The 15,181-nt window shown below is 40.2% G+C and overlaps 1 protein-coding gene across 1 annotated transcript in view; it reads left to right on the forward strand.

Moving 5' to 3' along the window:
* trappc9 (trafficking protein particle complex subunit 9) overlaps positions 1 to 15,181 on the forward strand; it is a 228,972-nt gene that overhangs the window by 7,569 nt on the left and 206,222 nt on the right. Inside the window, exons 5-9 of the mRNA XM_080045758.1 lie at positions 425 to 451; positions 4,455 to 4,576; positions 7,353 to 7,478; positions 8,571 to 8,787; positions 14,255 to 14,398. Coding sequence (XP_079901884.1) covers positions 425 to 451; positions 4,455 to 4,576; positions 7,353 to 7,478; positions 8,571 to 8,787; positions 14,255 to 14,398 — 636 coding nt within the window. The remainder of the gene's footprint in view (positions 1 to 424; positions 452 to 4,454; positions 4,577 to 7,352; positions 7,479 to 8,570; positions 8,788 to 14,254; positions 14,399 to 15,181) is intronic.

The following is a 15,181-nucleotide window of genomic DNA, read 5'->3' on the forward strand; positions in this document are numbered from 1 at the left end:
TTTACTTGATAAGTAACTCTTATTGTGCAGTATTCTCTCTTGAATCAATTACTGAATAAATGATTTCAACACTGTAGTTAATGACTGTGGCTTGATCATCCACTAGTAGAACATTGTCCCAATAATAATAACAGAATGGTAGAACTGTTCAATTTGAACCCTCTTTTGTTTACAAGGAAAAACCTCTAATCAAATACAATTTTACATTTCATAAACCATTTTCAAAGCAGATTTGTCTTTAAGTATGAGCCCTGCATTAGTGGATGAGTGGAATGCCATGCGTTTGATTCATCATGGCTCTTAAAGGACAGTATCCAGTAGCACAGCAGCAGCTACAGGGTAGACTGTTGGGACTAACTAACACTGCTAACATTGCGCCTTGCGTCATGGAGTCAATCTGCATTCTCTCTCTCTGTCTGTATAGGGGCTCAGGAGGTTCTCATTGACCCAGGTATGGTATGTCTAACCAACGTAGTAGCTCTTGTAGTCTAGCAGTCTGCTGCCTGTTTTGCTTGTGGCCACGTTTGCCTCTGTGTTTGATATCATTTTTTCTTGTCTTCCATTACCAGCGCCTCGATTCCTTATGGTTTATTTTATCATTTTGAAATTGAGTGATGTGTTTTTCCCTCCCTATGGCAGGTAGCCTTCTCCTGTGTTGGTTTTACCCATCATCCCTTTGTGTTTTTGTTTTTTTTCTAATACACCTCCTCTTTCTCTCAGCCATACTGTAGCAGCCAATCATGTAATCACAGTTGATATCGTAATAACTGCCAATAGCGTAATAATTTTTCCATTTGTGAATTAATAAAGGCCTATATTGTAGTAACTTAATAATAACTTAATACAGTTTCTAAACCAATAACGTTATAGCTTTTTCAAAAAGTTATTAAACTTTAAAAAGCTTTAAAAATAATTCGAAAATTGAATAACCTACAGCTGATAATGTTATACTTACATCACTTTATTTAAGTTTTATTTATTTGCTATAAAGTATCACTCTTTTTCAAGGGAGACCTGTTCCCATTCTCACGTTGCCATTCATACACCGATAGCAGGCTAACTATCAGGAGCTTTAATTGGATTGAAAACTGATGACGTTATTGCCAGTTCTATGTTACGTTATCAGCAGATATTACATTATTGGCTGCTACACACACTTTAGGTGATCACTATCACATGAGTACACGATTGGAAACCTTAAATGGCCACCTTTTAGTTGCTCCATTTCCTTAACTCACATAGGCTCTTGATTATCACATAAACATCCCATAACCCTATCAAACATACTTTAGATATATTTTTTGAAAATTTTGCTATTTGAATAGGTTACCTACCTTAATGTTAAAGCACCAGCAGGTGGCAGTCCATCGCCATTGGTGCACACTTTGACCTCTCAATCTAATAGCCTAAGGAAAATAGGCTAAAAAAATGTCTTTGTTTATTTATGTTCTGTAATATAAATCATCGAAGAAATAATTTTTTTTTTAACAGTGAAAGCAATGCAATTAAGTGTTTTCCCTTTTCTTCTGTTGCATGTGCAAAATTGGCCTAAGAACTAGGGCAATGCAACATCTCATTATTCAGATTTGTGTCACATTGACAGCACCAAAGTGTTGCTATGGACACAGCTCCGTTGCTAGGCGATGCACCCACAATTGGTATTTGTATTCCAATTGGATTTGGGCTAGAGATTCACCTTTGCAATTGCTTTTGAAACATTTAACTGCGAGATGAACGCTGCATTCACATGCAATCAGACAGACGGTACACGTTAAACGGCAGGTGACAACTCCTGATTGGCACAGGGGGAAAAATAATCCGAAGGGATGGCAGGACGCCAAAAGAAAACCCAACGTAACATGCATGGCGATTTCTTGCTATGGTGATATCATGTTGTTTATAAGGAAATTAATTAAATGTTTGCTTTGATTTTTTAAAAATGTCTGTTTTAATAGCCTATATGATTTCTAATGTCTGTAGCTGTAACATTTATAAAATATATATTGCAAACTTAAAACAAATGTTAAATTCCCTCAAACACAAGTTTATTCATTTATTTCCAAAATACAGTGAAAAGAGGCACTTTGTTTGCACCGCATTTATTAATGTGTGGAAAAAATACGCAAACAAGGCCAAGAAACAACAAAAAAGTGCATATGGGTGCATCCTGTGAACATACAAGTCTGAAGGCTGTTGCACCAAAATAATCGGCTTCTTATTATTGATTTCCATGATGCATTTAAGGAGCCAGGTAACATCCGGTTGTAAATTCCGTTGCGAAGACCGGCAAAAAGTTGAAAATGCCTTAAGGCAGTGCCGTCTACCATTGCTGTTGTCAGTATTCTCTGCCGGTGTGATACAATTTTAATGGCATCTAGTTTGTTGTCTACCGTTTGCCAGATTCCATGTGAATGCATCATAACTCTGCCTGGGATTTTAGCCACACACACAAACATACATCATTTTGAGACTCCAAAGGCCTTAGAATATTCATGCTAACTTGTTATTTCTGCTAAAGCACAGTAGGGCAGGTTATTGTAGATTAATGATTTATCAGGAAGAATAGGAATACACACACATTTCAATGTTTCAGTCAACATTAGCTATTGTTATCTGTTAAGAATAAATATTTCACGTGAATAAGGTAGACAGTATCTCACAAAAGTGAGTACGCCCCTCACATTTCGTCAAATATTTCATTATATCTTTTCATGGGACAACACTGAAGAAATGACACTTTGATACAATGTAAAGTAGTCAGTGTACAGCTTGTATAACAGTGTAAATGTACTGTCTCCCTCAAATTAAATTGACACAGCCATTAATGTCTAAAGTGCTGGCAACAAAAGTGAGTACACCCCTAAGTGAAAATGGCCAAATTTGGCCCAAAGTGTCAATATTTTGTGTGGCCACCATTATTTTCTTGCACTGCCTTAACCCTCTTGTGCATGGCGTTCACCAGATCTTCACAGGTTGCCACTGGAATCCTCTTCCACTCATTCACGACAACAACACGGAGAGGTCCTCCACCTTCTGTTTGAGGATGCCCCAAAGATGCTCAATAGGGTTTAGGTCTGGAGACATGCTTGGCCAGTCCATCACATTTACCCTAAGCTTCTTTGGCAAGGCAGTGGTTGTTTGGAGGTGTGTTTGGGGTCGTTATCATGTTGGAATACTGCCCTGTGGCCCAGTTTACGAAGGATGAGTGCACATGCTCAGGGACATATCCAGAGGTTGGCTTTGGAAAATAGACCTATGAATACTGCCACCATTACTGCAGGGCTTGAAGGGGTGGGAGTCAGCCTGTCAGTGCTCAGACCATACGCCACACACTGCATCAAGTTGGTCTGCATGGCTGTCATTCCAGAAGGAAGCCTCTTCTAAAGATGATGCACAAGAAAGCCCACAAACAGTTTGCTGAAGACAAGCAGACTACGGACATGGATTACAGCAACCATGTCCTGTGGTCTGATGAGGATGATAAACTTATTTGGTTCAGATGGTGAAAGACAAGTGTGTCTTGCCTACAGTCAAGCATGGTGGTGGGAGTGTCATGGTCTGGGGCTAAATGAGTGCTGCCAGCACTGGGGAGCTACAGTTCATTGAATGCCAACATGTACTGTGCCATACTAAAGCAGAGCATGATCACCTCCCTTCGTAAACTGGGCCGCAGGGCAGTATTGCAACATGATAATGACCCCGAACACACCTCCAAACGACCACTGCCTTGCTACAGAAGCTAAGGTTAAAGGTGATGGACTGGCCAAGCATGTCTCCAGACCTAAACCCTATTGAGCATCATTGGGGCATCCTCAAACAGAAGGTGGAGTAGCGCAAGGTCTCAAATATCCACCAGCTCCGTGATGTTGTCGTGAATGAGTGGAAGAGGACTCCAGTGGCAACCTGTGAAGCTCTGGTGAACTCCATGCCCAAGCGGGTTAAGGCAGTGCTGGAAAATAATGGGGGCCACGCAAAAATTGACACTTTGGGCCTAATTTGGACATTTTCACTTAGGGGTGTACTCACTTTTGTTGCCAGCAGTTTAGACATTAATGGCTGACTGTTGAGTTATTTTGAGGGGACAGTAAATGTACACTGTTATACAAGCTGCACACTGACTACTTTACATTGTATCAAAGTGTCATTTCTTCAGTGTTATATATTAGATATAATGAAATATTTGAAGAAATGTGAGATACTGTACATCTGTGTCTTATTTATCCTACGTACAGAATGCATGTTAATATTGCAAATATGAATGTAGCAGTGGTAGCCATTTTGGTGCCTTTAAAAAGTAAGTGGTGGTTTTAAGTTTCCCCTTTCCTCATGATGTCACTGCTGTGGTTTCCTTTAACCTTTGTGGTGGAACAGCCTCATGGACGCTCATCCCTGTGTGTGTGTGTGTGTGTGTGTCTCTCTCTCTTAAACTAATCATTACTCCTTTTTGAGCGTAGGTGCCCTCACAGCCAACGGCATCAGTGCGGACACCAGCACTGAGATCGGACGAGCAAAGAACTGCCTGAGCCCCGAGGACATTATCGATAAATACAAAGAGGCCATCTCCTACTATGGAAAGGTATACTGACCAAATAAACTACACAACTGTTTCCTCTGACACTCAACCAATGTCATTGTTGTTTGCTTAGATATACATACTAAATTGAAAAGATGTAATGCCAAAATTCAGCGACGCAAAGACTCTCCGCCAGGGATTAAAATGCAAAGTATTATCAAGTCCGCATTGTATCCATGAGAAAATATACCTTAATCAGAAAAATTACGTTATGCAAATAATGTATTTGTGCATTTTATTAGATACAATTTCACCTGGGCTATTCAGTCTGAAAAGGGGGTAACAAGAATATTGATTATAAAAAAATAACAAATTGTAGTGCAACTTTATTAAAGAGGACCTATGATACTTTTCGACTTTTATGACCTATAAACGTTGTTATAATGATTTATAGTCATGTTTAACCATACTAGAGTATCAAGTAATTACGTACATGCATTTCGACGTATTCCCTGCTGACCGTCTGGGGTGGCTGTGCAGAGCACTAAAAACTATGGCAGCCAGTCGAGCCGAACTTGTTAAAATTTCCGGTATGTGTGTGTCACCAGATATTTTTGCCATATATGGTCAGGCAACCTCCCAGGTTGCTATATATATCAGGGGGTGACAACACTAGACCAGTGCTCGCTTAGCTCAGCCGGTAGAGAGATTGTTTACGAAGCAGTAGACCCGCGGGCTGATTCTTTGCAGACATTTAGAATCACGACTTCCCTTCGCAAGGTAACCAATCACAACGGAGTTTGGTTTGCAGGAAGGGTGGGAGGGGGCGGAGATGGCAGAAGCAAAGTGTTTACAGGGCCTGCTGGATCGCCAAAATAAGAGAAAGAGCTTCCCGAAAATCTACATAGTTTTTTGTGATGTGATTCGTGTCAGGTTGCTCTATAGCAGTTTTTAACAAGAAATTAAGACCAGAAAAGTAGTATAATAGGTCCTCTTTAACGAATAATGATAAGTAAAACATTTATTTCTGATAAAGGTTGGCATTGGCTCGGTTAAAGCATTAAAGAGCATTGAATTGAATTAACAAGTCTGAAAGTTAATTTAAATAAAAATGTATTTTCTCTTACGTGCAGTAGGCAGTGATGTTCTAAGCTGGTTTTATAAGAATATAATTGTAGTGTATTATAGAAAAAAGTACCTGCCGACATATTATGTTAATTTTCCATCTATATTTAAACAAATTTTGCTTTTTGAGGTCAGACGAGCCAAAAGTTATTGGTAAAACAGGAGCCTTTCTAAATGTGATGGCCAGCTGTTGAGAGACACCTAGTGGGATTATTATGAGAGTGGATTGTGCTGCAGTCTGAGAAAGCAGACCTGAGGCAAGCACTGTCACTAGCTGCTAGCTACTGTAACATATGCGTTTGTCGATTTTAGCAAAAACGTAAATTAACTTAAATTAATTAATATACATAATGTTTTAATGAATAACTCAATCCAATATATGCCCCCTATCAAAGGTCCATGTCCCATTAATTGAATTAATTATGTCATTAGGAATTATTGCTTTATAATGCTGACGGGTTTTTATTTGATATTAAGAATAATAAATCATTAGTAATTCAATTCAATGACATTCTATGTGGTATTTAAACATTTAAAACAAGTCTGATAGCAGAAAACGAGCAAGCCTTTTGAAAGATGTTTGGAAAGGGTGATCTGTTTTAAGATATATCATACTAGTAGAAACAAATAGGCTTGCGTGCCACAGACATGTACAGAAGGCTAGACCTACCACAGCTTTAAAAGTGACCGCAACAATATTTTTGGATCCTTAATTTGATGGGGAGCCATTGTAAGGAAGTCCATGTAGTAATGCATAGCCCTCCAGTCTTTAGATCAATAGTCATACTGCACATGATAGTACTTACATTCAGATTGCTTTTTATGCAAAACAAGCTGTGGAAGGCACACTGTAGCTATGTGTTTATGTCTGTGTAGTAGTATCTATCTATTTCACCAGGGGGCAATATTTGATCTGCTTTGACACTGTTTAAACGCAGCGACAACATAACATTTGTCTAGTGCCAGAGCAGTAAATGCTGACAGCAGCTGTTTATTTCTCTATGCTACGTGGGGACAAGACTGGCACAGTCAAGCATGAGAGCATGTGCAATCTCTGGAAATAGAACCACATTAGTGGGTGATAACCTTCCAAAAAAAGAATAATCAGACAGACAAAACATTACATATAATGCATCTGTTCAGGGTGTAATATATTCATACTCTCTCTTTGACCACTCATCCTTAGTCACACAGAATACTATTAAAGTATTTCTATTGCTTAGGGAAAACTGAAAAGGCTCATTGTAATACCAAACTATTCAAACACTACCCCGGGCTCTATCTTTATTATTGTAATTTCCTTTTTTGCGCTGACCTCCCGCAGCCCTTTTCACCTGTTAACAGTTCATTCACAATTAAATTACATCTCAACACGTAGCCATTCAGATTTTAATTGAATTTTAATAGTGAGACGATGAGGGTGGAAGTGGAGGGAAGTTTAGATTAAAAAAAAATATATAAATCAGCACAGGCTTTCAAAAGCATGAAGGTGGCCGGTACTCCCTTTTTAGAAACGCGCAACAGGGGATCATGGGAGATATCACCGCTTGTCTGTCATCCCACGTATGCAGTGACTGATGAGGCTGGTCATATGTTAATGATAAAAACCTTCCCTGTGATTAGGAGGTGGCTTGTAGGAGTCCACTATTCATTTTTTTTTCATTAACTCTGAGCCGCCCTCTCCCCTGCCTCTGCTCCTTCTCTTCTCCCTCAGTATAAGAACGCAGGAGTGATTGAGCTGGAGGCCTGTGTGAAGGCAGTGCGGGTCCTGGCCATTCAGAAGAGAGCCAGGGAGGCCTCCGAGTTCCTGCAGAACGCTGTCTATATCAACCTGGGACAGGTACGCTGTCTTGACTGGGAGAGAGACTTGATTTCTATTTAATGTCATGTTTATTTGATAGGGATATGCAGCTACTAGGGGATGGGCAGTTCATCGAAAATGAATCCAAACTGACATTCAGAACCTCTTACCGACAGCGTTATTTAAAATGTTCAAGCAATGCTTTGATTTCAGTACCATACCCCCCCACCCCATGCCACCCCAACCCTATGTGTGACTACTGGTCTGATTATTAAGAATTGGACTTCGCAATAACTGTCAAAGCTTAACTTGTTCTAGTTCTCTCAGGATGTGACAATAGTGTGCTCTGGTTGGCCTTTTTGTCCAATATTTTTAATGAACGATTGTCAAGTCTCTCTAATGCTTTGGTCACGTACTTTCTGCCTGAGACGATGAGGTAGCACAGTATCTGAGGTGTGAGAACCATAGTGTGTGTGCATAAATTCAATCTTTTCTAGCTACACAGGAGTAAATCAGGGTGACCACAGGATCTACTATTAATTAATTAACAAAGCACACTTAAACAGAATGCACCTCTTCCATATTTTCTGCAATCAAGTGTGTTACCTATTTGTGGACTTATCTTAAAAACAATACATTTTTCTTTAGCTAAACAGTATGTTTTACCTTCACTAGCGTAAGTGTTTGGTCCTTGAATGCTTGACTCTAGTTTCCTTGCGTCACCTTTGTAGCCAATGATTTTTTTATTTTTTTAAACTGTATTATGATATTATAATTAGACACAAAGGCATGATGTCTGTTTAGATCAATAAAGTCAAAGTAATAATTATCCCTTATGTTTTAGCAGGATATCAAAGCCGATTGTTAGGAGAAACTGTTGTGTCTGGATGGTTGAAGACCCAATGCCGATGTTTAGAGACGCAAAATACAAATAATAATTTTTGTCTTAAATGGTGTTGCCACAAAGATTGCCAATTGGGCCATGATTTGCTTCCAAAGTAGTGATGTCACTTAGTTAGCCTTGTTGTTAAACTCCACAGTGAATTGAATGAATTGAATTAACAATATAGTGAAAATACATATGTTTTGAGTAGGTTTTGGGACTTGAGTGTTGTCTCCATATCCCTGCAGCTCTCAGAGGAGGAGAAGATCCAGCGTTACAGTATCCTCTCCGAGCTCTACGAACTGATCGGCTTCCATCGCAAGTCTGCTTTCTTCAAGCGCGTGGCGGCCATGCAGTGTGTGGCGCCCACCATCCCAGAGCCTGGCTGGAGGGCCTGCTACAAGCTGCTGCTGGAGACTCTGCCTGGATACAGCCTGTCCCTCGACCCTAAGGACTTCAGCAAAGGTATAAAAAAACTGGCTAGAACACTAGGAGGTAGACGAGGGTTCAACTCATGTATTAGATGTTTATTTAATTAAAGTTAAATTCATTGATGGTTTAGACTAGTTCAAGGCAAAATATTGGACGGCAGTTTATACGTAAAGTATAGCTAAGAACACAGGACATAGGGAAATATCCAAGCATCAAATCAAGAAGCATGATATAGAAAGCATTTATATCCATTCATTTTTGGACAAAATATGACATATTGATTTTTTTCTATTAAGGCTAACAAGCTTTTGGTTTGCTCAACCCAATTTGCCCTCCCATAAAGCGGCAAATCCAGTCTGAGAAATGTAATACAACTTCAATGAATAAATCCAACTTAGTTAATCTGCGATGAAAAAGAAAGTGAGGAACTGTTCTCCTCCCATCATGGTTCGAATTTTTATTTTATTCTGTCTGAAGGTTCATATGTGAAGTAGTTCTGATTCAATATCAGTGAAATAAAACAAATCTCACTGAAATAACCCTGTTTTAAATACACAGAGCTTGCACCATTCAGAAGGCTAGAGTGGTAGCAGTGTAAACACATATTTAATAGATGGAGTGGAATTGAATAGCATAGCTCGATTCCACCTCAAGCTTAGCTGTCTTTTTGAAGAGTGCTCCTTTTAGGCTGTTTTACATTCATGCTACCACTTTGCTCGAAAAGAGGCACTTGAGACCTGACCCGGGCTTTTTTACACTCTTTGGTAAGGTCCTCATGATAAGCCTTGGTTCTACAGACTATTGAACCGTTGTTCGTTGCAGCCACTCAATGGCAAGTGTTGGCAACACAGAAGGCAGAGCTCAGTTAACAGAGAAGTTTAAATCAAGCGACTGAAAAGTAACAAGTTTCAGATTGATGGAGATACATTTTTTGCACTTTAATTGCTGAAGGCAGTTTGAGATGGTTTTTAGGATACATACTCACTTTACCAACAGTGCTTAACTACTTAGGGCTTAGTCCTTGTTGATTTAGTAAGTATCAACCAATCTGTATCCTAAGGATTTTTTCCCCTTTCATAAACGAAATATAACCCAATCTTAAACACAACATCCACATATTCAGTTTATCTCTGCACGTACCTCATAATATTTCTATTCCTAATTTAGAAAATCTAAAACCTAGAAATCAACCAAGATAATTTGCTAACTTGTATGTGTGATTTCTTAACACGCATCTCAGCCCTTGACGACAGTGTTTTCCAATGTGCCTCATTTCACAATAATTTGTTAACGGCATTTTTTCCTCAAACATGGCTGATGTATTTCCACAGCGTAACTGTCATCTCCCCACACTCTGCAACCAATAGATTACTCCTAATTACAAGGCAACCTTACATTTGTAAAATGGAAATCGTGAGGAGAATCTGCAAATGATGCCTCATGGCGAAATGCAAAAATAAATAAATGGGAGACCTCGTGTTTGGTTCCTCAGCTGCAGAATTTTGGCAGACTTGAAAGTGTGATTTATTTCTTTGCACATTTTTCATTCAAGGGCCAATTTCAAGGCACCTTTAGAATTTACTGCATTTCTCTAGCTAGTCTGAATATTTTTTTATAGCTAACAAATTGATGATTAAAATTTGGGATGAGACAGCAGTCCTATACTCTATTCCAAATTAAAGGTGGCGTCACAGATTCTGGAGTGTGCGTGTTGTCGAAATTTCTGTTCAAATTTAGAGAATATATCATTTACTGTCTGCTACCTGTATGTAGGCTACTGTGTGCGCTGAAAAAAATAATACATAACCTATACTCTGTAAACAGGTATGGTGCCATAACGGTGGGCAATGTGTGTTTACATACTTTGTTAACATACCAGTTACAGAGCCTAGGCTGTGTATTACATTTGTGCATGAGGGGTGTGATTCACTGATTTTGACAAAAACTTGATTTTTTAATTCTGGCCAATGGCCTATGGCAACGGTGTTCTCAAGAATCACATTTAGGGTGTATTCACACATGCCGTGTTTAGTTCAGTTGAAACGAACTCAGATGCACTTCCGCCTTCGGTGCGCATCTTTCAGACAGGTGTGAATACAGCAATCGCACTCGGGGGCGGACCAAACAAACGCTCCGAGACCCAGTTGAAGAGGTGGTCTCGATGCGCTTCAAAACGTACTCTGCTGCAGTTCGTTTGTGGTGTGAATTTGGCCGGACTCGATCCGACCCAATTGCAGGAAGCACTGTGCCTTTTCTTTTTTAATAAATCGCTGTCAGCTTCACATTATAGGAAAGTGTTGTTGTCGCCATTGTTAGGAAGATTAGTTGTGGTTTGACCGGGAGCCCCGAGCGAATATATTACATTTGATAGACAGGACGCGTAAACATGCTGATGTGTTCAGCGATCAGATGAAGGAGAGGGGAGCGTCTCCCGCACAGTGACAACAGGTTCACGCTGCGCTTTGTATGAAGTGCGTGTTTTTACTTTGCATCCCATGTTACGGTACCGTCAATATCTACCCCTGTGTCAGTTTGGAGCTGAGCCGCGCCGAACTCACACCCAGCTGACACACGGCTAATTCAGCTGTGTCAGCTTGAGCCTATTCCTCGCGAGCCGCGCGTCCAGCAGCAAAAACACAGTAAATATTATGTTTCACATCGTATAGGCTACAAGCCACACATTGACACAGGCCTACATATTATAACCATATGAAACAACACTAATTTGATGTTTTTTTTTATTTTATTTATAGGCTAGATGTTGGCCTATTTATTTATTTATTTATTATTTTTAACCCCATATCGTATCAGTTATATATTTCGCAGTTTTTACTTCGTTTTACCTGCTTCTCTCCACCCCAGAATGTCTGTCCAATGAATGAATGACCTCAGATCACGTGTGGTTTTGCTTCGTGATGCTGGTTCACTTGCAAAAGGGGCAATATGAAAGTGGACCACACCAAACAAAAAAAATCTAAACTCTATTTGGTCTGGACCAAAGCAAGTGAACTAGCGGACTTTCCCAGTGTGAATACACCCTTAATAGATTTTTCCAGTTATTTAGGGCAATATTCTAGACTTTGGACACTATGCTTCTTGCTTCCTTTATAACACATTAAAATAATGTAAGTACACATACAAGTGGATGGTTAGGGAGAGTGTTATACCTTGGAACTTTGGAGTTTGGATAGCAGACCTTAAGTTACTGCACAACAACTTTTCCATACTGCTGTATCATCTCTAACTTGCCAGCCCCAACTGGGGCCTGGCTATCTACTGTGAGTGTCCACAGCGCTGATGGGAACTGATGGCTCTTAGTCTTTTGGCAATAGGGATCAGGTGGGTGTTTATCAAGCACTAGGTTAGAGTGAGAAAGAAAATGGAGATCAATGGTGCATTCCAAGAAGGCCTCTGTGCCCTGAGATACAGTGGAACAAATGGCTTTCTCTGAGGCTCACTGGCCCCTTTTCACTTCTCCCCTTAAGATGAAATATCGTATTCTGTCTTATTTTTTCCTCTTCCGTAAAGCCCGGTTCTCCGCACTGTTGTCCTGTTGCAAAGACACGTGTGGTGGTTTCTTTCAGTTTAATACTTAATTAGTTTACATTTGCAGAGCTTCCAGTTAGTTTAAAAAAAACACATTTACTTTACATGTATTGTACCTCTTGGAATTTAATAATTTTATCATCAAACACATTATTTTGTTCACCTGCTAGAACCAAACCTAAAACTAAAATATTTTTATAAAAGAAATGTGGGCCCTGCTGCTATGAACTCCAACAGCAAAAGTAACCTTTCAGGAAGCCTTCTAACTTCAGACAGTGTTCCAGGGATTCAAATTTCCTGTGAGCAATGTTTGTGTATGTCAGCTATGCGAATATACTCTTTTCTCTGACATACCTAAAGTTACTCACCAACTCCCCCCCCCCCCCCCCCCCACCCCCCACACAGTCACAAATTCCCCCTAGTTTTATCAGAGGTACAGTGCCTTTTGAGTCAGGCTTTGCATGGCCGTGGCACCACGCTCATTATCTTGGTGGTGTGTTAAATGGATTGCCAGACACCTCCAGTTCTAGTCTGAAAATACCACAAATGAAGTAATTTCTCATGTGGAGTGAGAGCGCCATTCTCAGAATGTGTCCTTTTGGATTACTGTTCACCAGATAAGCGCTGTTTTTTGGCAGACAGGGGGAAGTGGGCTATTTTTAGACCTTGTAGTGGGTGCAGTTTCACGACACAGAAATATTTATTATGATGGTATATTGCATTTACAGTGTGTTATAATGACGGAAGAAGTCGGGAGATGAAGAAAAAAAAGCATGGTAGAAAAATGCTGATAACTGAAAAGCATCGCGGGCATGATCTGACGTTATTGGAAGTGGTTTTTAAGCTGAGGAAACATCAGAGTGTTTACCGAATATCCTCTTTCCCTCCCTCTGTCCCCGGCGGCCTCCCCAGCACATATTTCATCTAGATTTCTTTCCCACTCTGTGAATCAACAGTCGACAGCTGGGAGTGGAAGCTGGGAATCTCGTAGGGAGGCTGAGGGTCTTACGTAACAGTTGGTGTCAGGCTAGAATGCTATTAAGATGTCTTGTGGAGCTCCTCCTCAGAGAAAACAACACTAAGTCAGCACCATGCTGGAGCACATGTGATTGTGAGTCTCCAGTGGGGATGCTTCAGATGTAAGAGATGGCTCCAGGGAAGATCATTTTGTGTGACGCAAAAGAGGTTTGTTGTCACCACTTGTTGCGCCGCCTCAATGATTAATTTCATCATTGATTACGAGAATCAATATTAATAGTTATTTTGCAGGTGTGCTGGGAGAAAACATTAACTTCAATAATATATCAAATAGTTTTGGCTTATCGCCCAGTACTCATTTATTAGTAAAGGAGTAACAAAGCGGTCTATGCCACCGTGCCAGCAGGCATTATTGTTTTGGGTTGTCCGTCCTTCCGTCTGGGCCGTTCTTGTGAACGCGGTGAATCTCATGGACGCTTTGAGGGATTTCTTTCAGACTTTGCACACATGTCTGCTCTTTTTCAAGGAGGAAGCTATACAATTTTGGAGGTCATACCTCATTATTGCAATATATCATTGTTAAGAGAACCAGTTCCTAGTATAAATAATTTTCAGTCAATCGTGTCAACTCTTGTTTAATTGTAAAACAATAACAACGTTGATTGATTCCTATAATGCTATTTATTCATATTATTATTATATACATTTTAGGTTCATTATTTAAGCAGCTGAATCATCTGACAAATCCCTTTAACTGACAAATCTGCTCAGCTCTAATAAGTACTGACAATCTTTTTATAAATTAAAAACGCAGGTAATGGTGACTTGGGGGCTTCATTAAACACACATGATGATCAACAATGAAACGATGCATGTGTTCTAATGTGATGTGACGGCTGCGTGACATTATATGTCAGCAATGAGCCCGGTCAGCTTTGTTAATGTGAATCTCTCTCTCTCTCTCTCTCTCTCTCAGGTACCCACTGCGGTTGGGCTGCTGTTCAGATGCGACTCCTCCATGAACTGGTGTACGCGTCCCGTCGCATGGGCAACCCCGCCCTGTCCGTACGCCACCTGTCCTTCCTGCTGCAGACCATGCTGGACTTCCTGTCTGATCAAGGTCAGCTCACAGTATACTCTCAGAAAGCAGCTTGAGAAGTAGCAGCATTAAGCCCAGTTCAGACCAAAGATTCGCCTTGCAACTGCTTGCAACTGCAACTCCTTGCGACGAGACCGCCGAAACGTTCTAAAACTGGACCTTGCGATTTGACATGTTAAATCTTCTGCGACGCCTTGCAACGGCTTGCAACGCGCTGCGACGAGCAGTTCACACTGCTGCGATTTATCCCCTGCGACGTTCTAAAACCGTCTCGTCGCAAGCAGTTGCAAGGTGAATCTTTGGTCTGAACTGGGCTTTACTCTTTCTTTTTTCATTCTAGAATTTTAAAGCAATATTTAAAAAAAATCATTGTTAGCTTGTAGACTCATTCTTTGGTTCAAGGCAAGGCAACAGACACCATTCCTTTTAACTGTGTGTATTTCTTAAGGAGACATTGGCAAAGGTCCTTCATTGCTAATTAACTAATCACAAATACTGGTATTCAATGGGATGCATTAGCCTGCCTCAGCCGACAGTCAGAGGATAAAGTTTAAAACATTACTAAATGGTCCTGTGTGCTTGTTTATTTTCCACTTCAGTTGCGCTCTATAGTTTTTGTACTTTATGTCATTTTAGAATCTAATACATACTGGAAGGAAACCGTGCAGTGCGCATGTGTCTACTGGTAAATACAGATGCTTTGTTTTGTTGACCTGCTGACAAGCACATCCGCCGGGATTTGGGCATAAAACTGCTAATTGTCCATGAGAGACCTTTGTCCATTGTCTCCTTCACATATACACG

This window comes from Ammodytes marinus, assembly GCF_949987685.1.
Source record: "Ammodytes marinus genome assembly, chromosome: 17".
NCBI classification, from domain to species: domain Eukaryota; kingdom Metazoa; phylum Chordata; class Actinopteri; order Uranoscopiformes; family Ammodytidae; genus Ammodytes; species Ammodytes marinus.